The following is a 25,942-nucleotide window of genomic DNA, read 5'->3' as shown; positions in this document are numbered from 1 at the left end:
TGGCATAAGCGTTCATGAGCATGCATTTGGGACTTAGAAGCACGAGACTTATGATATTGAGACTGATCAACTTGATATCGATTGTTTGGTGTGTATAGGAACCAGATGGCGCCTCGTGCACGCGGTCGAGGTCGTGGGAGAGATAGTACTAGTACTCAGGGACCAGGAACCAACCCAATGACCTGGTAAACTTTATGGCAGCATTAGAGAATATGGCTGCTATTATGCAGGCCACTACGGTAGCTCTTGGGCAACAGATAAACAATAATGGTAATGGCGGAGGTAGAGCTCAGGGCTCGATGACATTGGCAACCTTCTTAAAGGTTAATCCACCTAAGTTCAATGGAACCACCAACCCAACTGAAGCCGATACCTGGTTTCAGGCTATGGAGCGAGCACTGCAGGCGCAATTGGTACCTGAAGAGTAGTGTGTTGAATTTGCTATCTATCTGCTCACTGAAGAAGCATCGCATTGGTGGCAAGGAGCCCGACGTCTCCTGTAGCATGGTGATGACCCTATCACCTGGAATGCCTTCCAAGTAGAATTCTATAAGAAGTATTTTCCGAATTCTACCAGAACATGCAAGGAATTAGAGTTACTGCAGCTGAAGTAAGGTGCTACATTCGTATCTGAGTATACAAACAAAATTGAGGAGCTATTCAGGTTTTCTCGCATGTGTCAGGGGGCTCCGGGAGACTTCGAGGAATGGAAGTGCATTAAGTATGAAGGAGGGCTCTGAAGCGATATCTTTAGTTCAGTGGGACCAATGAAGATTAGAACTTTCTCAGAGTCGGTGAATAAGAGCAGGGTTGCTGAAGAGTGTGTAAAAAAGGTGGCTGCAGAGAAAGGAAGCATAGGGGACCATTCCCACAGAATCGAGGGAAAAACTTTGCTCCTAGAGGTCTGCCTTTCAAGCGAGGAGGCTTTGCACCACACCAAACTCAGGGTCAGAATAGCTCCAGAAGGCCCAACAACAACAACTCCCAAGGAAAAAGGTTTGTGAAGCAGCCTCAGAACGAGCAAGCTTGTGCTAGGTGCGGGAGTCACCATCTGGGAGTCCTGTACAAGGCCGGATGGGGCTTGTGTTATTCTTGTGGTAAGGCGGAGCATAAAGCCTCAAACTATTCGGAGAAGCAAAAGTAAGGTGCCAGGAGAGCACAGTAGCCTGGTCGGGTGTTCACCACCTCAGCTGTAGGTGCCGAGGGGTCCAATACACTTATCTGAGGTAAATGTGAAATGGCTGGTCAAATTTTAAATGCTTTATTTGATTCAGGAGCCACACATTTATTCATTGCATTCAAAAAAGCTAGTGAGTTAGGATTGAAGATTGTGGTTTTGGGTTACGATCTTAAGGTGTATAATGCCACCCATGAAGCCATGGTGACTAGGTTAGGATATTTGCAAGTTTCATTTATGGTTAAACAACATGATTTTGTTCATGATTTGATTTGCTTGCCGATGACTGGTCTTGATCTTATCTTGGGGTTGGACTGATTGTCTAAGAATCATGTATTGTTGAACCGTTTTGAAAAATTACTGTATTTCATGCCTGAAGGATCGGAAGGACCTGTTGTAGTGAATGGTTGTTATCTAAACTACGTGGTAGTAAATTGTTTGGGACAGGAGTGTCAGGGCATTATGCTGTTAATTGCGAGTGTGTCGGGTGAGGAACAAAGTTTAGAGAAAATTCCAGTTGTTTGTAAATTTTCTGAGGTGTTTCTGGATGACATTGAGGAATTCCCTCCTAACCGATAGGTTGAATTTGCGATTGAGTTGGTGATAGGGGCGGGACCAATCTCGATTGTCCCTTATAGGATGTCGCCTTTAGAAATGGCCGAACTCAAGGCTCAGTTGGAAGACTTAATGAGTAAACGCTTTATCCGCCCTAATGTTTCTCCGTAGGGAGCACTGGTGCTACTGGTGAAGAAGAAAGACAGAAGTATGCAGCTCTGTGTAGATTACAAGCAATTGAATAAGGTCACAATAAAGAATAAGTACCCGCTGTCGAGGATTAACGATCTCATGGATCAGCTACAAGGGGCCAGAGTTTTCTCTAAGATTGATTTACGATCCGACTATCACCAAATAAAGATAAGAGATGAAGATATCCCTAAGACCACTTTAAGGACTCATTACGGCCATTACGAGTACACTGTAATGTCTTTTGGGCTGACAAATGCCCCTGCGATGTTCATGGATTATATGAACAGAATTTTCCATCCGTTTCTAGATAAATTCGTTGTCGTCTTCATTAATGACATACTGATTTACTCCAAGACTGAATAAGAGCATGCATAACACTTAAGAATCGTGTTGCGGATACTAAAGGAAAGGAAACTCTATGCAAAACTGTCCAAATGAGAATTCTGGAAAGACGAGATGAAGTTTTTGGGCCATATAGTGAGTAAACAGGGGATATCAATAGACTCATCTAAGGTGGGGCGGTAATGGATTGGGGGCGACCAACCTCAGTAACTGAGATAATGAGTTTTTTGGGCTTAGCTGGCTACTACCGGAGATTCATCAAAGGTTTTTCACAAATAGCTTTGCCATTGACAAGACTAATCTGCAAGGACGCGCCATTTGTTTGGACTCCTGAGTGTGAGGAGAGCTTTCAATCATTGAAGCAAAAGTTGACCATTGTGCCTGTGTTGGTGTTACCTGAACCAAATGAATCATTTAAGGTATACTGTGATGCCTCACTAAAGGGTGTATGGTGCGTGCTGATGCAGCATCGTAATGTGGTGGCGCATGCCTCACGGCAGTTGAGACCTCATGAAGTTAATTACCCTACGCACGATTTGGAGCTTGTTGCGGTTGTGTTTGCGCTAAAGGTGTGGAGGCATTACCTCTATGGGATTAAGTTCTGAGTTTTCTCTGATCACAAGAGTTTGAAATACTTCTTTGATCAGAAAGAGCTTAATATTCGGCAGAGAAGGTGGATGGAGTTAATGAAGGACTACGACTTTGAGTTGAATTACCATCCGGGAAAAGCGAATGTAGTGGCGGATGCGTTAAGTAGGAAGTCGTTATATGCTGCTTGGATGATGCTTCGAGAAGAGGAGTTGCTCAAGGCATTCGAGAGCCTAAAGATTGGTGGTCAAGAAGCGTCTGAGACTCTGTGTTTGAGTCGATTAAAAAACTCAAGTGACTTTAAATCCGAACTCCTAAAGGCTCATCAAAACGATGACGTGTTACCAAAGGTGTTGCCAGCTATTGAGCAAGGGAAACAGTGGAGAGTGTCATGGGATCAAGATGTGTTATGGAGATTCACGGGTAGGATCATTGTGCCAGATTTTGGGACTTTGCGGCAAGATATCTTAAAGGAAGCACACAAAAGCAGATTCTCTATTCACCCGGGAAGTACTAAGATGTACCATGATTTGAAAGCAATGTTTTGGTGGCTAGGTATGAAGAATGATGTGGCAGAATATGTTTCAAAATGTTTAACATGTCAGAAAATAAAGATCGAACACCAGAAACCTTCCAGGACGTTGCAACCTTTAGAGGTTCCGCAATGGAAATGGGAAAGCATTGCGATGAACTTTGTGTTGGGATTGCCAAGGACTAGGGCCGGTTTTGATGCCGTCTGGGTGATTGTGGACCGACTAACAAAGTCAGCTCACTTTTTACCCATTCTGATGAACTATACTCTTGAGGAGTTAGCACGCTTGTACATAAAGGATATTATGAGACTTCATGGTGTGTCTACTACTATAATTTCTGACCGAGATCCCCCTTTCACTTCAAGGTTCTAGGGTGCATTTCAGAAAGCTTTTGGAACCCGACTAAGCTTGAGTACCACTTACCATCCTCAAACAAATGGTCAATCTGAGAGGACGATCCAAACCCTAGAAGATATGTCGAGGGCTTGTATTTTGGACGAGCCGACGAGCAAGGATTGGTATATGCCGCTAGTGGAGTTTGCGTACAATAACAGTTATCATGCAAACATCGGAATGGCTCCGTATGAGGCTCTATATGGGAGAAAATATCAATATCTGCTATGCTGATATGAAGCTGGGGAGAAAAGCTTGTTGGGGCTAGAGATGATACTGAGGCTACTAAACAAGTCAAGAAAATCCGAGATAGGATGCTCACTGCGTAGAGTCGTCAGAAGAGTTACGCCAATCAGAGGTGGAAGCCTTTGGAATTTGAGGAAGGAGACCATGTTTTCCTTAAGTTTACTCCAACAGTGGGAGTAGGTAGGGCGATTAAAGCGAAGAAGTTGAATCCTTGGTACATCGGTCTGTTTCAGATCCTTGAGAGGGTTGGACTGATGACGTATCGGATGGCTCTACCACCTCACCTTTCGAACCTGCACGATTTTTTTCACGTGTCACAGCTTTGGAAGTATACTCCTGATGCTAGCCATGTGTTAGAACCTGAATCGGTTAAGTTAAAAGAAGATTTGACACTTTCAGTGACTTCGGTCAGAATTGACGATACGAGAATCAAACGGTTGCGTGGAAAAGAGATTTCATTAGTCAAAGTGGCATGGAGTCAAGCCGGTGTTGAGGAGCACACTTGAGAACTTGAGTCGGAGATGCAAACTGAATACCCGCACCTATTCTCAGGTAACTGAATTCGAATTTTGGGGGCAAAATTCCCATTTAGGTGGGTAGAATATAAAACCCGGTTAATTAATGACTAATTAACCCATAAATTAAAATTTATTCTAGAAAATTAAAAATGTGATTTTTATGGCTTAATATGATAGAAGATCCCCCAAAAGCCACAAGTCCAAAAGTGAACTAGGTCAGGTTCAAACGCGGAACAACGCTAGTGGAATGGAAATGGATCCTTTCCATTTTTTCTAACACTTGAGAGAATAAAGTGTGATCTCTCACCTTTAATTCTATAAGTGGGACCAAAATTAAATAGGAGAGAGAGAGAACAATGAAGGGTGAGATCCTCCACTCGACACCATCCAGTTTTTTTTCCATTGGAGGTCCACTCCCCTAGTGGAATAGCTCCCCCATGCCACTAAGCCATTTGGATTTTTATTAATATATTTGACAAAATCTAAATATATAATATACTATGAATGGATTTTTATTTTTTTATTTTTTAAGCATGGATTGATATAGATACCAAACAAGTAACAACACATGATATATAAAGCAAGCATACTTCTACCATCAAGCTGGAATGTTTCTTATCAATTAATATACAAATTATAATACATATAGCATTATTTCTTTTCACTTATATTCAATTTATTTTAATTTCAAAGTCACTCATTTTTAAATCAATTACATTTTATTAAATATATACAAATGGAAAAGATAAACAAAAAATTTAATTAATCACAATTTATTTTTTTATGATTATATGATATCTATTAATATTATTTTTTTAATATATTATTTTATTTTTTGTCTTCATATGAAGTTGATAGTTAAAAATCACTAGATGATATTTAGTTAAACAAGTCAAAAAATTAAATTTTATATAATTATTTAATTACACTGAGTTAACCGGTTCGACTAGTGGCCCACCGGTTGAACCAACGACCTAGTGACCCAGTAACTTCACCGGTTCGATCAACGGTTGGGTTCTGACAACTATGCGTGCGCCTGACCGACGCGTACGTGCTGATGTATTGATGCAAATGCCCAGTAGAAAATCTAGAGAGTTGCGCTGGAGCTGTGCTGGTTTTGTGCGAGGAGCACAAAACGCACCCACGCGTACGCGTGGCTGACGCGCACGCGTGGCTGACGCGCACGCGTCACTTGATCTCTCTGCTTCCCTTGCGTGCCTATGGGCGAAGCTCACACGTCACTCTACTTTTTCTGCCTTCCATGCGTGCGCATGGGTGACGCGCACGCGTGATCCCATTTTCACCAAAAAGCTGATTTTTGAGTTTTCAAAACCGAATTTCAGACTTCTAAGGGTTGCCGATCAGGTTAAGTAAAGTAGTAGTTTTATGTCAGATTGTTGCTCATCAAAAGGGGGAGACCCATTCAAAGCTCAGTGGTAGCACTGGACTTCGGTGCTAGGCCTGACTAGATGTTCGAAAGTGAAAGAGGGAGCACAGTACGCACTGATGAGCAGCTCGACTTAGACGACTAATGCCTTCTCCTAACCTCCAATTAGCCTCCGTTCTCACCTTATATGTTCTAAATCCTTATAGTATGCCTAGCGATGGGAAGAAGTTAGGAAATGTGGTAACTTGTGGGTGAAGTAAGGGGAGAATTAATGGTAAATTATGATTAAAGATAATTGTATGGGTTGTTGATGGTGATGGTGGAAGTGCTTTATATGCCATGAGCCGAAGGGCTGTAATTGTTAATAAATTGGCTGGTTATGAATTGTATTATGAGTCGAATGGCTGAGTTATTGCTGAATTATGGCTGGGTTATTATTGAGTTATAGCTGAGTATGATTGCATATATGCTTATTGAATGAAATGTGAATGTTGCACTTTCACTATCTGAGATATGAGTTTCCTTGGGTAAAAGCAGTAGCTAGCCACCACGTGCTCCAGGTGGAGACTCAATACTCTGCTGACCCTATGTCGTAAGTGTGGCCGGACACTATGAAAGTTCTGGATGAGCTCGGCCCCGTGGATAAACACCAGTGTGGGTGTTGTGTATATGTATTGATAATTATGATTGAGAATAACTCGAGTTGGGGATGCACGACAAAGGGACATTCCAATGGTTAGCTACCAGGACTTGTCGAGTTGGCTTTACAACCGACATATGAGACTCATCAGCCACTAGGACAGGCATACATCATGTGCATTATATGTGAATTGTTTGGAATGCCTAATTGACTGCATATTACTTGCTAATTGTCTAATTGCTGTATCTGCTTCCTATTTGTGCATTTCCTTGTTGATATAATTGTGTTTGCGATATCAAATTACTGATGGCGGTTGGGAGGTTCGAAAGATTTAGAAAGGGAAGTGTTAATTAGACTGAAGATCCTTAGCTAGTTGCCTATTTCATTTATGGTTTAGTCTGTTTATAAGCTTTAATTATCTGTTGGAAGTTCTAGGATTGCCCCCGGCTTTCCCAGGACATTACATGTTAGATATGTGGGCACTGTTACCATACTGAGAACCTCCAGTTCTCATCCATGCAGATTTTGTGGTTTTCAGATGCAGGTCGTGAGGCTCCTCGCCGAGGCATGCTGGAGACTTCTGGATTAGCGAAGATCCTTAGCTCTTGGGACTTTATTTTGGTTTTATGTACTTACTTAGATACTTATTATCTCCACTATATACATATATACTGTTTTGACTCCTCTTAGAGGTTGTTTTGGAGAACAGGTTCTGTAACTTGTCTTTTGGATTCCTTATATATATATATGTATGTATGCATGCTTCTATGCTCGTACCGGTTATCTTCGCAAACTGAGTCTTAAGTGTTGATATTCGTATCTTTGGCACTCTCTTGTTTATATACTCGCGTTAGTTTATCCCTTATCTGTTTCGTTACGTTATCGATCAGAGTGTTGCGCTTTTCAATTTAACGATTTTGTTTTACCCCTTTTTCTTCAAAAGCTCCTAGTTATAAACATTTTTCACACTACTATATATACTAAATTTTATTTTTAGAGGTCGTAATACCTCGCCACTTCTATTCTATGACTTAAGCATAAGGTTTTGTGTGGTAAGGTGTTACCGTGCACGTTATTAAGAATGCACATTGTAATCAAAATATTCATAACCAAAATATATTAATAGCTAGTAGTCATTAGTTTGTATGTACTTGCCTTACTATCTGAAAGAATCATTTCGATGGAATTAAGCTCCTTCAAGTTGAATCTATTAGGAACCTCCCAAATCCTAACAACATGAACTTTAAAATTCCATGCAAGTTTTTTTGCATTTACATCTTCAACAAAATCATACGATTCAATTATGCTATATTCTGTTCTAACTAACGAACCTAGAAAGGATTTTTCTTTCTCATAGATTCAACCTCAAAAAATTAGGAGAATGGGGAGTGAATACAAAATCATTTGTCTATATCTATTCTTGAAATAGATGTTATTACCATCCAGTGTGTATTATCTGCTAGACATTACTATTATCTATTAGACATTATTGACTCCATTTATCTGTAGGATATTTTTATTTATTTGTACATGGACTGTTTTTTTCTGTAGAAAATAGAAAACAAAATTGTCAGGTGTCCAACTCTAAAAGCAAACAGTTGTCAACCACACACAGCTTTAGATGTTATTATATGGCAGATTACTACTCCCCTATTATATATATTATTATATTAATATTAATATTAATAGATATTGCAAATTTTGCATTACACAAACATCGTATACGAAAAATGTGACACATTAGATCAACGCTGGTGGATATTTTATTTCATCCATATTTCATAATTTTAGTGTATTGAATCAAATTACAAGACAAAAAAATCAATATTCCATCCGAAATTGTGTGGATTAAATGATGAATTTGTGCAAATCAAATCTAATCTAATCCGTATAGACCTGTTGAAAGAAACTTCTACTCTAGTTGCTTTGGAAATTCATTCAACAAACATCACAAATAATTCAGGCCCTCGTCAGCAAAATCCAGGAAATAGGAGCATTCAAAATAAATTAACGAGAGTTTTGCCACCATTGACAGCACTATTGAGTAGTGTCGTAGTGATGAGTACGGAGTCGGGTTTTGAAATTCAAAATCGCAACCAAGAAGAGATAGGTTATTACACATGACTTTGACGCGTGCATCTCACTCTCATCGCAAAGGACAAAACTAAGGACAACACTCAACACACGTGCCGGTTCATCCACACGCGCGTGACGACAACTAACACCCTCGCGTCTACTCTTCAAACCTGTAAGAAACTACTAAAAAATAGTCTCAGCTTCAAATTTCGGTGGACAATAAATAAAATTTTTATAATTCCATTAAATTTAATCAAAATTTCAGATGCATAAGCATAACCATTTATATTATTTATCGACTCATCCCTTTCTTTCAAAGAAAATAATTTTTCCGTTCGTCAATGTTTTGTTTTCCCTCTCACTTTCTCATTGGAGGGAAAAACATCCAAAAATTTCTGCGGAAAGGAAGTGTTGGAATACAAATCTAGGGTTTTAGAATTAGTCATTTTTCTTCTTTGCTTAGTTACTCTTCAGCTGCTTTTAGCAATTTACTTATTCCATTTTACTATTTTGACTTTCGATCGAAAGAAGAAACATTGCTGAGAGCTAATCGCTTTTGATTTTTCCCATCAGGTATCTGTGATTTCAGCTGAAATTTGTTGGTTTAGCTTATTTGTTTTGTCATTTTATAGATGTTCTGTGTTTTTTGGGCTCTGTTGTGCTTTTAGGGTTTTAATCTGATTTCAGTGTTGAGGTTTTGGTTTTGGCTGTTCCTTGTTCATTTTGGTGCTCAAATTTTGGTTTGTTGAAATGGTAATTAATGCTGGATGCTTTACTATGGTGGGCTTGCTTGTTAATTTTGAGATGCTGTGGAGTAACTGGAGTATGGAGTTCTGATGATTCAATGTAATCTTTTTTTCCTTGTGAAGATTCAATGATGTCATTGATATATGAATAACCCTTGAGTGAAAATACCTCATTTCTTGAATTTCACCGTGTTTTTTTTGTGATTTTAATTTTTCAAAAAATTTCTTGAATGCGCACAGTACATGATATGATATGGACATACTAGTGATGCACTGAATACTGGAAATTGTTGGATATGAACGTGGTATTGATGCATGATTAAAATCAAGCCAAAAAAACCGATCGTCCATTATTCATATCATCTTGCACGCGCACACACACATATACATAAAGCTTGAACCATTCATTAAATATTCTTTCTTCATTATTGAGAACTGCTTAGAAGCTTGAAAAAGCTTAAAAATTCTGTGTCATTTCTGATTTGAAGTTTTGAATGGCTTTGCGTATGATGTGTTTCTTGTTCTATGTGGGTGAAAAACTAAATTATTAAATTGGAAATGTGAGTATGCTTGTTGTGATTTGTCAAATTGAAGATTGAACATGCACTTTTATAGATATTAATTATGACTTAATTAATGGTGCAAGATTTGGATATTATCCCATACTATCAAGCTAATGGGTATTTGGCAACCTATTGGCAGTTAGAAATGAAATCATGAACATGCTTCCTTGCTTGTGAATTAGGGCAAGGCAAGTCATGAGAAAAGTGTAGTTTGATTTATCAAGTTCCGATTGGATATTTCTGTGATGGTATGTTTGCTGAGAGTGTATTTTGGAGAAATAATAGCTTGTTTATTTTTACTGTTATAATATTTTGAGTTATTTCTAGAGGCTTTTGATTATAAGATGCTTTATAAGCTTATTCAAATACAAACTAGAGTTTAATAACTTAGTTGTTGGTAGGTCTAGTAAGATATCTTCACATCTCGAATTGGCAAGTTTCCTTGATCATATATTGATCAATGTATCTTATGTTGGAAACAGGGTAGTAGTTGTGGAATTTCTTTTGCTTTCTCCTGCAGAACTCAACCAGGAAGGTTTGACATTCTTCTCAAAAGTAAACATGCAAACCAAGAAAAAGGCCTCCAGACGAAATGCTACTCAACAGCACGGTAGTCCTCGAGTTTCAAGAACACAGAGGAAGGTATCTGAAAATGGGCAAGCAGTTGAAAGGAAAGTTGCTGACTTAATTACATCATCATGCAGAAAAAATAAATCTTGTAAGTAGGCAGTAATAGTTTGTTCTATTATGTAGATATTCTTGGTTACTGGTTGGCTTTTTGCTTGTGACTCCTGGTACCTATTTAAATTTCACCTTATCTAATTTCAAGCCTGCCTTATTCATAACCATTTTCGTTCTTCATATGACCCTAATAATTTTTATACTTAAAGTTCCTTGTCTACTTTTATTATACCAAAACAATATATCTTTGGATAGAAAGTAAACAAGCATTCTATATTAGTTGGACAAATTATTCATTTTAAAACAATCTGAATGCTAAATGATGATTAACTTAACTTTTTTTCTGGTAACCCTCCCTGTTGGTGTAACCTCAGTGACTGCACTTGAGAATAAAGCCGGAGAGTCAATTCCTTCAACAGATTTGAGTAATCAGTATGACTTTGTGGACCATGGGACTTCCAATGCTTGGTTGCAAAATGATGCTGTTAATGGTACTTCAGTAGATGTTTTGGTAATTCAACTAGCCCCATCATTTTAGTTGTGTTATTTTAGAATGGCTGTTTCTTTGTATATGGGTGTTGTGCATGGATGCTACTACGAAGTTTTTCTTTTGTTTTGAATTTTTGAAACTTCTAGACCTCAACTGCACAAGGAGTGAGCCTTGTCAAAGTAATTTCCTAGTTAGTTAATTTGTCTTTTGCTTGAAAGATGGTTTTGAAAACTTCTAGACTCCAACTGGATGAGGAGTGAACCTCATTTGTCAAAGTAGCATACTTATTATCCTTCTGATGTAATTAATTTCAGCAGATTCTGACTTATGCTGAGAAAATTAAATACAAATAAGTTGTGAAATGTCTCTTTGAAGGGGCTTGCTTTTATTAAACTTTGCAGATTGTCTTGCATACTTGTTACAAATTCACTTTATTGATTTAGGGCTACAACAAGCAAGCTGCTCATGTGGAGTCTGGAACTATATTTTCTCCTGGATTTCACTTATCCAAAGGTTCTGGAGGAAAAGTTGTTGACAGAGGTAAATGACATAACTTTGTTCTTACAATCATCAGCTTTGAATTATTATTGCTGGTTGCGTATGTAATCTTACTAGTTGCAGTGTTTATTAAAGATTTCATTGACATATGTTTCTCTTTTTTTTTTCTAGTTGATTTTGTCAAAATTTTTCAGCATGAGGACCAAAATAGAATTTGTTCTGACCAAGGAACAGATTTGTCACTGGTGGATGCCATAGATGATCCTGATAGTCGAGGATGTGGCACTGCAATGGAAGTAGACATAAATAATTCATCCAACTATGACCAACACAGATGCGGTGATCCAATGCTGGATTTAAGCACAAATGATGTGAATGTTTGCAATTCTGATTTTGATGAAAATGTTTCCTTGGAAGTTTCTGCCATATATCTTGCCATGAAAAACTCAAAGCTGGAATGCAATGATGAACCTGGTCAGGAGTCTATGTCAGCAGATGTATGCCCGGAGGATGATGAATTTGAGGATTTTGATGACTTTGATCCTTACTTATTCATAAAGACCTTACCTGACTTGTCAACGGTCGTTCCTACCTTTAGACGATTGTTGCTACCTAAGCAGACACGGAGCTGTCCTCCTACTACTCTTGTCCTGGACTTGGATGGTAGGAATAATTTGTTTGCCTTGCTGTAGAACGCATCTAACACATTTTATTCATATCTCTGTTTTTTATGCTGTAACCGAGTTGTTATGATCATTTTAGTTCTTGACTTCATTCCATGTAATTTCCTTCTCTTTGGGTGTCATTGCTTATCTCTTTTCCAACTTAACCACCAAAATGAACCTCAAAAAATTCTAGTGCTTACCAAAATATATTGGGATGCTTGCCAAAATAGTCCAATTATGAGTAAGTTCAAAGCAGCTGTTCAATAAATTTACACATGGCTGGACCATTTTGGTAAACTCTTGAACCTTTTAGGGACTGTTTTGTCATTTCTTTCTTTTGAGGTCTGTTTTGTTAGCGCTAGACTGTTGGGGTCCATTTCTGTAGTTAACCCTCTTTTTCCCTATGATTCTAATTGGCGTTTCATTTATATGGATTTCTGTTTCTTACTCTGCCCTTATCATCATTGGTCCAAATTCTGTTATATTGCTAATGATATAATTTGCTGTTATCACTTCTATGCAATTATGATTTTTTGAACTTATTAAAGTGGTAATGTGGACTAAACTTTGGTACTAAAGCTGCTTCATTGGGGCTTTGAAGTGGTGGGCACTAGTCAGTCACGATACCTTTCTGCGCCTGACTGGGCTTCCTTTAACTAAAGGGATGTTATCCTAATGTGTTAAATTAATAGGATGGAAATACCTAATTTTATCCATGTGTATTCTGTAGTGATGATGTTGTATTTGATTTGTGAAATGCTTGCCATAGGTAAACAAAACCTTTTTGAAGTGAAAAAGGCTTTTTCCTTCCGAGCTGTGAGGGGATTCTGTAGTCGTGAAAAGGGCTTTTGTTATCCCGAGCTGTTATTTTAGATTAATATGATCTCATTTTTGCATAGCATGAAATGCTCATATTTTTATTCCTTTTCATCCTAATATATAGATTTTTATACCCTGTATATTGACTATAATTTTCTGTTTGGCAGAAACTTTGGTACATTCTACCCTTGAGCCATGTGAGGATGTCGACTTCACTTTTCCTGTTAATTTCAATTCCGAAGAGCACATTGTATACGTACGTTGCCGTCCTCACCTCAGAGATTTCCTCAACAGAGTTTCTAGCCTTTTCGAGATAATTATATTTACAGCTAGTCAAAGCATTTATGCCGAGCAACTTCTAAACGTGCTTGATCCAAAGAGGAAGATATTTCGCCACCGTGTATACCGTGAATCCTGTGTTTATGTGGAGGGTAATTACCTCAAAGATTTAACAGTGCTTGGTCGTGATTTAGCTCGTGTTATAATAATTGACAACTCCCCTCAGGTATAGTTATTAATACTAATTTTAGATCATTACTGCAGTCATCATGGTAGTTATCTAATAAAATTGGGTTATGACCAAGAGCTTTTTTAATATAGAAGAAATGCTTTTGGATAATGAAAAATGCAAAGTTTAGTGTTACATCGTAATACCTTTTCTTTGTTGGCTTCCCAGGCATTTGGGTTCCAGGTGGACAATGGAATACCGATCGAGAGTTGGTTTGATGATCGTTCAGATCAAGAATTGCTTTTATTACTTCCATTTTTGGAGAGCCTGGTTGGAGTTGATGATGTACGGCCATTAATCGCGAAGAAGTTCAATCTCCGGGAGAAAATTGCTGCGGCTGCCCTTCCTCTAAATACAAACAGGAGAGAGTTTTTATCGGAATGAATTGTGGGTTATATACAATATAGAGAAAAATGAAAGCATTTCTGTATGTTGTAACAATATTAGGGTTATTATGATATTAACAATACCATTTTCTTTGTTGTGGAAGTTGTAATGATCACACTTTGAACCAGGAAAAAAAAGAAAAAAGAAAGAAAAAATGATGGGAGAAAAACATAATAGCGTAGCATGTTTTTCGAGTATAAACCCTATATACGTCTAGTGAGGATGCTTGGTTGGTTCGGATAATAAAAGTTCCCCAATTATTTAATTTATAAAACCTATTTGGAGCTTGTTTGGTTTTACCTGTGTCCTAGTCTCGTACCAGATTTCAATTTCTTTATTTGGAAGTAGTAATTTTCCTATTTTGTGCTCGAATTGTGGGTTGCATAGTAGTTAGAATTTCGAATTTCGATTTAATTCTTAAAATCTTTCGATATTACGATTTTAAATGACTTTATCGATTTTATGAAATTTGTACTAAATTTAACGATTTTACGATTTAAATCTTATTAAGATTTTACGTTTTACGTTTTTAATTTATTTTTTCGATTTTCCGAAATTCTCGATTTTCTCTACCTTGGTAGGTTGATTGTAATTTATTTGCCTTGACTGGTGCTATAGCCTGCTGCTACCTGTACGATGTACTTAGATGCATGGACATTAATAAGAACACGACAGAGATCCATGCCCCCCTAAACCGACCTGTTATGTCCCGAACCGACCCATTATCCAATGAAGAATCCTTCGATTGCCGCGAGAGTGAAACACTCAATTTCGCTCCTGCTCCTTCGTGGTTCCTTCACAGCAGGTAGCCGGCGACCTTATTTGATCTTGCATGGTTGATGATGCCCCTGGAGTCAAGACGACTTGGACTTTTCCCATCTGCCCTGTCTTCGCACCATGTTATCTCCGAAGCAGCAACCAGGCTTCATCTACATGGCCTTCCATCATCGCCTGGCCAAGCTCCATCATACCATCTTCCTTATATCTCAGCCCATGATTCGCACTGTGGCTCCCCTGCCTCATAATCCCCCGGCCGCAACTTTAAAATAGCCCTGTCTTGGGTTGCATGTAGATCCTCTGTCTCAGATCCCTGACGATCTGGATGAAATCCTGATTTCCCTGTCTCATTGCCTAGTTCGAACCTTTCCAATTCTGCCTAATCTCAACCTTCCTTTTGTTCTTTTATAATTGTTGCTTTACATTTGGACCTCTTCTCTAATAATGCTCTGTATGTCTGCAGGTGGTTTGATGCTCCAACTCACTGGTAATGTTTCTGCTTCTGCTGCTTTCGCCACCGCATGGGCTAACCGATTTCCGTTTCTGGGGGTCCAAGTTACTCCCTTTTCAGGTGAAGTTTCCATTAGGATTTCAATGTCTTGGATTATTGCCAAAGCCTCCCCTAAATCTGTCTTGGATTTGATTGCTTGTACTAGCTTTAAATTGTCAGATTCAATTAAAATTCTGCCCATTTGTAAGTTGTTTACTATGATTAATGCTTGCCTTATTGCCTGAGCTTCTGCCATGATACTTGATCTAGCTTGAATTTTACCTGAGAATCCTAACATGATCCTTCCCCTGTGATTTCTTATAACTGCAGCTATTGCTCCTGTTCCGGTGTCTTTCTTGAAGGCTGCATAAACATTAGCTTTTAGCCAGTTCTCAGGGGGAGGTCTCCATTTCACCAGGTTAGTTTTCCTTCTAATTATTTCTGTTTTGTGTGTTTGCTGCTTTTCTACTTGCTTCCAGTATGTTGCCTCTACTACTGTTGCCCTGCAAATTGTCCATCTAGGATTAACCTCCTGTTGTTGGAACAACTTATTGTTCCTAGTTTTCTATATCTCCCACATGAGAAATCCTAGTTTGCTAACTCTCTTTTCCTGGTCTCCTCCACCCCCTGCTCTCAACCTCTTTATGCATTCGACCATCCACTTCCCGATTGAGCTAACAGTCTCCACTGTTGGGGTCCATTGGCACTCCGCTCCGAACCATGTGGCCCTGGCCCAGTCGCATAATAGCAAAGCATGTTCTACCGTCTCTGAACTTTTTAAGCATATTTTGCATACTGGATCTGATGCCATCTTTCTTTTATATAAATTAGACCCTACTGGTAATATATCATGGCATGCTTTCCATAAGAACATTTTGATCTTCTGGGGGACTTCCATTCTCCACACCTCCTTCCATATCTCCCTTTTATCCTCACTTGTTGATGGATTTTCATGTTTCCAGTTCTGCCCAATTCTTCTCGATGCATAATAACCTGTTCTTATTGAATAATTTCCATCTTCCCTCCATGGCCAATATAAGTGGTCCTCTTTGTTCATCACACTGACAGGGGTGCTGAGAATCTCTTTGCAAATATCTTGGGAAAACATGCTTTCGATCTTCCTTTTATTCCACCCTTCACCGTTTGCAATAAGGTCTTTAACCCTTGATTCATCTGTGCTGTTTGAATTGAGAGGCCCACTCCTCCCAGCTATCCAATTATCTTTCCAAATTCTGACTTTAGAGCCATCTCCTATGCTCCACTTTGCACTCTTCTTTAACAGTTCTCTTCCCTGTAATAAGCTTCTCCAGATCCATGACGCACCCTTTTTGCCCGATGCTGTCCAGAAGTTACCGTCCGGAAAGTAGATCGATTTCAAAGTTTGCACCCAGATTGCATTTGGGTTCTTTAATACTCTCCATGCTTGTTTTGCAAGGTAGGATAAATTTTGATTTTCAAGATCTTTAAACCCCAATCCCCCATTGCTCTTGCTTTCAGTAATGCTCTCCCATTTCTTCCAATGGATGCCTCGTTCCTTCCCCGATGCTGCCCACCAGAATCTTGCAACCTTTGCGCAAATTCTCCTGCAAAAGCTTTTTGGGAGTTTTATGACATTCATGATATACGATGGCATAGCCTGAATTACAGCCTTTATTAGTATTTCTTTGCCTGCTTGATTCAGCAACCTTTCTTTCCATTCTTCTAGTTTATTCATGATCTTTTCTTCAATCCATGCTAGTGCCTTGTTCTGAGATCTTCCCCATATTGCTGGTAATCCCAGGTATTTTCCTGGCGTGTCCCATGTTGTCATTCCTAAAATCTCTTCTATGTCTACCCTCGTTTGTATCGGCACTTGGCTTCCAAAGGAAATGCCTGACTTGTTCATGTTGATTCTTTGTCCAGATGCCTCTGTGTATTCATTTAGCACAGTTATGATCTGAAATATCTCCTCTTCTTTCGCTTTCGCAAATATTATGCAATCGTCTGCAAATAACAGGTGAGTAAGAGTCGGAGCTGTTGGGGCTATCTTTAGGCCTGTTATTTTCCCTTTCGTTCTAGCCTCTTGCATAAGAGTTGTGAATACCTCAGCTGCTAAAATGAAAAGGTATGGGGATAATGGGTCCCCTTGTCGAAGACCTCTCTGAGGCTTAATCTTCTTCGATAGTTCTCCATTGACCTTGATCCTATAACTTGCGCTTCTTACGCATTTCATTACCAAATCAATCCACTTTTCGACAAATCCGAATTTTCTGAGCACCATTTCAAGGAAATCCCATTTTAGCCTGTCATATGCTTTATTCATGTCTAACTTGATTGCTATATTTTGTGATCCCTCTCTTCCTTTCTTATTTAGGCTATGATAAACTTCTTGGGCAATTACAACATTATCTTGTATTGGCCTTCCTCCCACAAATGCACTCTGGGTTGGGGATACTATATCCTTGAGAAACCCTTTCAGCCTCAACACTATAACCCTGGTAATAATTTTATAAATAAAATTGCAGCAGCTGATTGGTCTTAATTGATTAAGTTCTTCCGGATCCTTGACCTTTGGAATTAAAACTACTATGGTTTCACCAATCTCTTCCGGTAAAAACCCATTCCGAAAGAATTCTTTGACTACTGCACATACCTCTTTCTTGATTATCTCCCAGTGCTTTTGATAGAACATTCCATTTAGGTCATCTGGTCCAGGAGCCTTGAGGCTGCCCATGCTAAAATAATCATTTTAGATCTTTTAATATACGGTATAATTGTTCACCAACAAAAAAATACGGTATATGAAAATCAAATGTTGAAATGTTTTATTTTAGTTTTTAAATGAATATTTTCTATTGTACGATTTTATTTTTTTAAAAAAGATCTAAAATAATATTTAAAATTTTAAATAATTATAACATATATAATGTTTATAATATAAGAGGAAAAAATGCAACAAGAGAAGTTTTATCCAGAAATAACTCGTAATTTATTTTCTAATATCAGATTTTTATTTTTTTTAATATTTTATTTTATTCTGTCTTTGATTAAAATAATCAAAGGTGATTATTGGTATTTTTTTCTTTTTTTGATCATGAACAATTGATAAAGTTATAAATAACAAACTATAATAATTAATCAATTAGCAATGAAAAGCAGGACTTATTTAAGTCCAAATTTAAGTATGGTCCAAATTTTTAATTAGTCTGTTACAAAAAAATTTATCTACTTAATTAACATTTTTATTCAAAAATTAATTTCAGTTAATACTTAGTACAAAGAGACAATCACGGCAAATTATCCTATTGATTAGTCAAGAAACTACAATACCTGATTACTGATTAGACACAAAATACGGTACAATAAATGTCCATTTTTTAAAGTTTTCACCTAAGTTAGATATGTAGAAAAAAATAACATTTTATACCATAAAATTCATTCAAATATATTATTCTTTTGTTTTTTCCTTTCTCACTTTTTATTTGTAACCATTGAACCAGTATCATGAAACTAATTATTACTATTTTTTAATTAATTAATTTATTTATTTTAGAGATAACATAATATAACAAATAGATAAATATTAATATTTATATATAATTATTAGATTTTTTTATCAAAAAGTTTGTGGGGGCAAATGCCCCCTTTGTCTTTCACCTGGTTTCATGTTTAGTCACTGCTTGTGCTTCATTCTCCTCACTTCACGTCTTCGTTCACAACCTCGTAAGGTTCATTTACCTTCTCTCCCAAAAATACTTATTTTTTCATAGTTTCTCTAATTTTAGGGTTTTATCAATTTTGTCTCCTATTTTACATATTCAAAATTATTTAATTAAATTTACTTACTTCTATTTATTCGTTAATGACTTAATGAATTAATAGTCTCTGGTTGTAATTTTAAATTGTTGGTACCTTTTTATTTTGTGCTTTTGGTTTAAATTTTTGTGGTGTATTTATGTAGGGGTGATAACACTACCCCAATTCGTGGGTATTTACTTCGTTTCGAATAAATTTTTTGCGGGACAATATTTTAGACTGATCGGGTTTAGGGTTTAAATAGTATTCGTCTCAATTTATTTTTATTTATTGAATTTTAATAATTATAAAGACGAATAGAAATAAGATAGGTGGTTATAGTTCAACTTTTTACTATTTGCATATAAAAATGGGACTAGTTCTGTGCGAATTATTATAAGACGGGATAAGATCAAATAAGATAAAAATCTATTATTCTACCCGTCCCATTGCCATCCTTATATTTATGTCTTACTCTTGTTAGGAAATAATAAAGACGAAATTGGTCTAGCGAAAAAATCATTTCTGTGTAATGTGGAGGTAATTTGAGAGCTAAGTTTTAAAGTGGTCCCTGAAATTACACTCGTGTTTCATAGTAGTTCTTGAACTTAATAGTTACTCATATTCGTCCCAGAAGTTGCACTTTGGGACTCAGACTCGTCCTTCCAGTATATTTCGCCCATCTGGCAGAACCAAAAAGCTAATCTGGACTAGAGGGTGACACGCTGGCGAAGTTAAAGGCTAGCTGACATGGATGAGTAAACTTTGTTGATTCAATTTGGTCCCTAAATTAAAGTTAAAAATCCTAATTCCCAAATTTAAAGATCAATCTGCAGTGCCGACTCTCTTCTCTTCTCATCTCTTTCCTTGGATTCTCTTGTGTTGGCTTCAACATTTTCAAAGCCAAACTATAATGGCTAGAGGGAGGAACATATTTGGGAGCTCGAATAACCCACAATCTTTTGGAAACATTATGAGGAGAATGACCAGAAACAGAGATTCGCGTTTGTCAAAGTGATGTGGGTGCGGGTCGAGACTAGTATTACGATGGTCAGAGACGGATTATAACCTATGGAAACCATTCTTCGATTGCCCAAACTACAATATAAGTGATTGTTATTGTTGTTTACTGTATTTCTGGTTATAAACTTGGCTGTTTCACTTTTTTAGGTGCAGATTCTAGGTAAGAGGTGATATGAGTTGTTTCTGTGGGTAGATAAAATTCTGAAAGAAGATGTAATAACATGTGATGGCAGAACAAGTCCTTCAATTAACAATAAAGAATGGAATATGAAAATTGCTTGAAAATTTTGTCAGCGTTTATCTTCTAGTCTAGATTAGTTTTTTGGTGGCGCTAGATGGGCAGAATATGCCGGAATGACGAGTTTGAGTCCTTGAGTGCAATTTAAAGAATAAATATAGGTAACTATTGCATTAAAAAATTACTATAAAACACAAGTGTAATTTTAGGGATCACTTTGAGACTTAGCTTGTAATTTGAAAGGTTAAGTTCGATTTTGGTCCCTAACGTAGGGGTCAAAAATTTGTTTCCTCCCCAACTTTTTTTGCTATAAAATGGTCCCTAAAGTTTCAGTTTGTTTTAAAATCATCCGTCGGACGAAAATACCCCTCCATCCCTCCCCTCTTCTTCCTCAAACGCAGAAGAACGCAGATGCACAAACGCAGAAGAACATCCTCAGCAGCTAGGGGTGTAATCGGTTCGGTTTGGTTCGGTTTTGGACCGAAAACAAACCGAACCGACCTGATCGGTTGAATGCTGATATCAACCATTCGGTTGGTTACTCTCTGGACAACCGAACCGAACCGAACCGAACCAACAGCGGTTTGGTTCGGTCGGTTTTTTCGGTTTTTTTATACCTAATAAACAGAATTTAAAATATCATAAAATAAAATTTAAAACCTTCAATAAACCAGAATAACAAGAGTATATCACATCCAAATCCAGTACAAATTCAACTTAATTAAATATAAAACAAAGGCAATTAAAAATGTCTAGCAAAACAACAAAAATAAACACACTTTAAACCACAACAGTCACTTTAAAACAAATAAAAACCAAACAGCCAATCAACCAGCATGCTTAATCTGAATCCACACCAGACTCATCCTCATCTTCTCCGGTTGGTGCAATTTCTACAAAAATAAAACAAAAAAATCAATATAGATTATAAATATAATATAGATTATAGATTATAAACATAAACCATGAAAGGAACTACAAATTTCTTTTTTGCATACCTAATTCAAGTTTCTCAAACTCTTCAATAAGCTCCTCAAAATCAGTTGTCATTGGAGAAGCACGAAGCCAATTTTGTGTGCATATCAATGCCTCAACTGTCTTTGGAGTTAAATAACTCCTATAGTTGTTAAGCACTCTTCCACCAGTGCTAAAAGCTGATTCTGAAGCAACAGTTGAGACCGGCATTGCTAAGACATCTCTAGCTATTTGGGATAAGATAGGATACTTGCTAGAATTTACCTTCCACCAATTCAATATGTCAAAAGTATTTTGATCACCAGGCTTCTCTAAACCATCCATCAAATACAAATCCACCTCATTCTTGTTGATGATCTCATGAAAATGCACCTCCTTAAAAAAATCACCAGCCATGTCGCCATCAGGTACTCCCACATCTGATGCACCATCCATTGTTGTTGAAGTAAAAGATCTTCCCCCATTATTTGCATTCATATAGCATTCAAACATCTTGGAGAAGGTTTCTTTCACTTTTGCACCCAAAAAATCAGCATCATCCTTATCATATAGCTTTTCAAAGCTAAAGTTTACAAACTTCATTTTGTATCTAGGATCAAGAACAACAGTAACAAAAATTATCATATTGATATTTTTTATGTTACCCCAGTACTTGTCATACTTAAGCTTCATCCTCTCAGCCATACTCCCACGTAATGGATCTCGACTACCACAAGAAGCTTTGAACACACGCAAAATCTTACAAAACTCATGAAAATATTGAGAAGAAGTCACAAGCAAACTACCAGACACACTCTTTGTAACATCATGAAAAATTTTCAAGAATTCCATAAAGTGTTTTGCATTGTCCCAATCAATATTCCTCGGAATACCACCTTGCATTAGAGCATATTCTGTATCTCTCTCCCCTAGCCTCTTGAACGCCTTTTGAAACTTCAAACCACTTTCAAGCATGGTGTATGTAGAGTTCCATCTAGTGGGAACATCGAGTTGGACAGTACACTTGTCTTGTATCCTAGCTTCCTTAATGAAATTTTTGAACCTATTCATACGACTAGGGGAAGCACGCACATATCTAATAGCATTTCTTATCTTGCTAATAGATTCATGCATCTCTTTCAATCCATCATTAACAACAAGATTAAGAATATGTGCACAACACCTAACATGCAAATGCTCTCCTTTCAAAGGATGTAAATTCCAATCCTCCATTCTAGTTCTTAGGTAAGAGCAGTATCATTAGAACTAGTGTTATCAACAGTAATTGTGAACACTCTAGATATCCCCACCCCAAAAGACATCTCTCAATCTTTCTACCAATTGTTTCTCCCTTGTGGTTTTTAATAAGACAAAAATTGATTATCCTCTTTTGCAATTTCCAATCATGATCAATGTAATGAGCAGTGAGACACATATAATTTAGATTTTGCACAGAAGTCCAACAATCAGTAGTTAAACAAACAGATTGATTCGGTTGCTTGAACACAGTTTTCAACCTATTCTTCTCACTAATATAGAGATTCCAACAGTCCTTAGCAACAGTAATCCTTCCCGGAAGTGGAAATCTAGGTTGCACAATACTCATATAGAATCTAAATCCCTCCCCCTCAACAAACTTGAATGGTAGCTCATCAACAATTATCATCCTAGCAAGGACTTTTCTACACATTTCAGCATCAAAAGTAACTGCAGTAAATACCCCTTCACCCTCTTTTTTTTGTTGGAAGGTAAGGATTGTTTGACTAGGGTCACCCGACTCCCTAGGAAATTTTTTACATTGGTTCAACAAATGATAACGCATATTAGTTGTACCATTTCTATGAGAATCACATGCATATGATGCACCACACCAATTACATTTAGCCCTAGGATGTGATGGCTTGGACTTAGGATCCCTTGTAAAGTGTTCCCAAGTCCAAGATCTAGGTCTAGAAGGTTTTCTGTTACCTTCATTAGCTTCATCCTTGCTATCCTCTTCATCAGTTTCCACAGTGCTTGGAGATGGATTTGTTGGAGTTGCTCCCGGAGTTGCACCCACATTAGTTGAATGAACCTTCCTCTTCTTTGATCTAGGATGGGGCGGGGGTTTGGTAAGCACGCCGCTGTCCGTTGAAGAACGTACCGCAGACTCAACAATTTCACCCCCAACTTCAGGCGTCCGCTCACTGGGCACCTCATTGCTTGTTGGCTGCATATATATATAAACAGAATTTAAATTCATTAACAGCTCTAACAGACCACCAAAACAAGCATCATTAACAGCTCTAACAGACCACCAAAACAAGCATCATTAACAGCTCTAACAGTCCAACAAAACAAGCATCATTAACAGTCACCAACTGCCATATAATCAACAGAATTTAAATTCATTAACAGCTCTAACAGACCACCCAAAAAATAATGCTCGGTGATAATAATGTTTGTGTGAGAGAGGGTGAAGAATGCAGATGTTGAAATGATTCAATATATACATACATATATATAAATATGAAGAGATTAAAATAATATACATAAAATAAAAAGTAAAAAAACCAAATGAAGGTGCATGCTTGAAAGTCCCCAAAAGCAGAAGCCATGACCACAAAACATTCTATGGTCACACTTTAAAACCTTTGCATTGGCCGAGAGATCTTTGCTTCACAAGCAAGTGATGTGTTTCTTGTCACACAGTTAAAAATAAAAACAAAAAAACCTTCAGCAACTTTCACCTTCATGTATGACAACTCATCACTTCTAAGTTCTAAGACTAGTCATTTTTTGTTTCTGCTTCTAATATTGGATAACTTACCTTTCAATACAAGCCAAAACCTGTTCTCAAATCAATCAAAAATAGTACTAGTGTTAAGGTGGTCCATAAATTCAGAATAACAGCACCCTTTTTGGGTCTGAACTTCCCTGCAACACCCTTACACTATTAATTATCTCATATTGGAAATCACTATTAACAGCAAAACTTGATCATACTCAATTGCCATAACACCATCTATAGAATGAATCAAAATTTTGTACAACTTTTTGGCTTTACACCAGAAAACGTGCTTCAACGATAATCATACAATACAAAAACTTATGCTGACACTAGCTAGTGCAAAATAATCCAATGATTTTTTGTTTCTTTTCTTGCCTAATGTTCCAAATATACTACTTCTTGGCTCTATTATCAATGCATAATCCAATTTTCTTTAACAAGCATACATAGTTTAACCTTTAGAACAAGTTCAGATTTATAGGAATTGGTATAAATAAAATTATCAGCAGCAGCAACAACAATAAATAGCTAAATTAGAAGCAACAACAACACTTATAGCAGCTACAATTCAATAATGCACTGCAAAGATTCACTTATAGCAGAAGCAACAACAAATTCATTATCAGCTAAAAGCTAAGAAGCAAAAAAGAGGAAGCAAAATTCAGAATTTCTAAAAAAACATAACCACAAAGGCACAAACAGAATTTCTAAAAATCATAACCACAAACAGAATTTGTAAAAACAATTGTTCAGGTTAAATCAAGCACAATATCACTAAACAGAATCTCTAAAAATAATTGTTCAGAATTTCTAACCTCCGAAGAAGACATTGTGGAGTTGCTTTCTGCAGGAGATGGCTTGGTGACAGGAGTGCTGCTCGGCGCTCGAGTTGGACTGCGACGGCCACTGGAGTCTTTTTTGGCGACTGGACTGCTGCTCGGTGACAGGACTGCTTCTCGGTGAATGGATTGCTCCTCGGCGACGGCGACCCAGCGAGGCAGTGACGGCGACCCAGCGACGGCGACCCTGCGACGGCGATGACTGAAGAGAAGAAGAGAGGAAGAGAAGCTAGGGTTCTCCTTCAGGGTCTCCTTCTCTCGAGCATGGTGGAATCGAAGGTGGAAGTGTGGAACCGTGGAAGAGAAGAACAGCAACAGAGGAAGAAAGCTAGGGCTCCGGATTGTAATTTCGCGTAAAAGAGAGGAAGAAGGCTAGGGTTGTGTGTGAAGTTGCCCTTTTATACCTAGGTTAAAGGGCAACTTAGTAAAAACACACCATTGAACCCTCATTTTTCGGTTCGGTCCGGTTCGGTTTTCGGTTTCTTCTGAGTCAACCGAAAACCGAACCGAACCGATCGGTTTACTTCGAAAAAAACCAAAAAAAACTGGTTTTTTCGGTTTTCTGATCGGTTGTTGTAAAATTCGGTTCGGTTCTGCGGTAATTTTCGGTCCGGTTCGGTAATTTTCACCCCTAATCAACATACCATGACATTGCAGCAACATCAACATATCCAAAACCCATATCATCAATAGACAAACTCAATATTTCACAACGAAATCAGAATAAGAAATTCCACAACAAAAATCAAATATTCCAAATCAGAATATATTTCACAACAAATTCCACAACAAATTTAGATTATGTAAGATAAATAAAAAATTCAGTTCACAAAGAAGAGAAGAAGGAGAAGAAGAAGAAGAAGAAGATCGTGGATAGGATGCGGGGAGCAGTGATGAGCGGCGAGGAGAGCAGCAAGGAGAGCGGCGAGTAAGGAAGAACAACAACAAGCGGTGAGGGGAGAGGACCGGCGGCAGTGGCGGCAGCTGCGGCAGTGGAGGACGCAAATCCTTTAGCTCGCGCATCCCTCTCTCCCTTCGGGGTTAGCGACGGTGGCTCAACGGCGACGACGAAC

The 25,942-nt window shown here is 37.8% G+C and overlaps 2 protein-coding genes and 1 long non-coding RNA gene across 3 annotated transcripts; 2 read left to right on the top strand and 1 right to left on the bottom strand.

The window, feature by feature from the left end:
- Window positions 1-8,934: 8,934 nt before the first annotated feature.
- Window positions 8,935-14,303, top strand: LOC107468860 (uncharacterized). The gene is made up of 7 exons (XM_016088234.3): window positions 8,935-9,220; window positions 10,439-10,674; window positions 11,012-11,148; window positions 11,571-11,667; window positions 11,797-12,288; window positions 13,277-13,614; window positions 13,786-14,303. Exons 2-7 carry the CDS (start codon window positions 10,518-10,520, stop codon window positions 13,999-14,001), a joined length of 1,437 nt encoding a protein of 478 aa, XP_015943720.1. The 5' UTR covers window positions 8,935-9,220; window positions 10,439-10,517; the 3' UTR covers window positions 14,002-14,303.
- A 734-nt stretch (window positions 14,304-15,037) lies between these two features.
- LOC127743245 (uncharacterized) lies at window positions 15,038-15,690 on the top strand. The gene is made up of 3 exons (XR_008004636.1): window positions 15,038-15,138; window positions 15,245-15,352; window positions 15,602-15,690. It is a non-coding gene; the product is annotated as an uncharacterized LOC127743245 (long non-coding RNA).
- Window positions 15,691-21,059: 5,369 nt separating this feature from the next.
- Window positions 21,060-25,551, bottom strand: LOC107468855 (uncharacterized). Its single transcript, XM_052255539.1, has 3 exons — window positions 25,514-25,551; window positions 24,846-25,197; window positions 21,060-21,199 (listed from the first exon to the last, which is right to left on the bottom strand). The coding sequence occupies exons 1-3, from the start codon at window positions 25,549-25,551 to the stop codon at window positions 21,134-21,136; spliced, it is 456 nt and encodes a 151-aa protein (XP_052111499.1). The 3' UTR covers window positions 21,060-21,133.
- Window positions 25,552-25,942: the final 391 nt, after the last annotated feature.

Source organism: Arachis duranensis, chromosome 10 (genome assembly GCF_000817695.3).
Source record: "Arachis duranensis cultivar V14167 chromosome 10, aradu.V14167.gnm2.J7QH, whole genome shotgun sequence".
NCBI lineage: Eukaryota > Viridiplantae > Streptophyta > Magnoliopsida > Fabales > Fabaceae > Arachis > Arachis duranensis.
Note: the sequence above shows the minus strand (reverse complement) of the source record. Positions and strands in the feature narration are given on the sequence as shown.

Bases quoted from the DNA above. Each gene is read 5' to 3' on its own strand.
- LOC107468855 (XM_052255539.1), bottom strand. From the start codon at position 25,551: ATGGGTTTTGGATATGTTGATGTTGCTGCAATGTCATG. The intron at 25,198-25,513 runs GTATGTTGATTA...CCGGAGCCCTAG, and splicing joins GATGTTGCTGCAATGTCATG to CTTTCTTCCTCTGTTGCTGT. The intron at 21,200-24,845 runs GTTAGAAATTCT...TTATTTTTGTAG, and splicing joins CCACAATGTCTTCTTCGGAG to AAATTGCACCAACCGGAGAA.
- LOC107468860 (XM_016088234.3), top strand. From the start codon at position 10,518: ATGCAAACCAAGAAAAAGGCCTCCAGACGAAATGCTACTCAACAGCAC. The intron at 11,668-11,796 runs GTAAATGACATA...TTTTTTTTCTAG, and splicing joins AGGAAAAGTTGTTGACAGAG to TTGATTTTGTCAAAATTTTT. The intron at 12,289-13,276 runs GTAGGAATAATT...TCTGTTTGGCAG, and splicing joins TCTTGTCCTGGACTTGGATG to AAACTTTGGTACATTCTACC.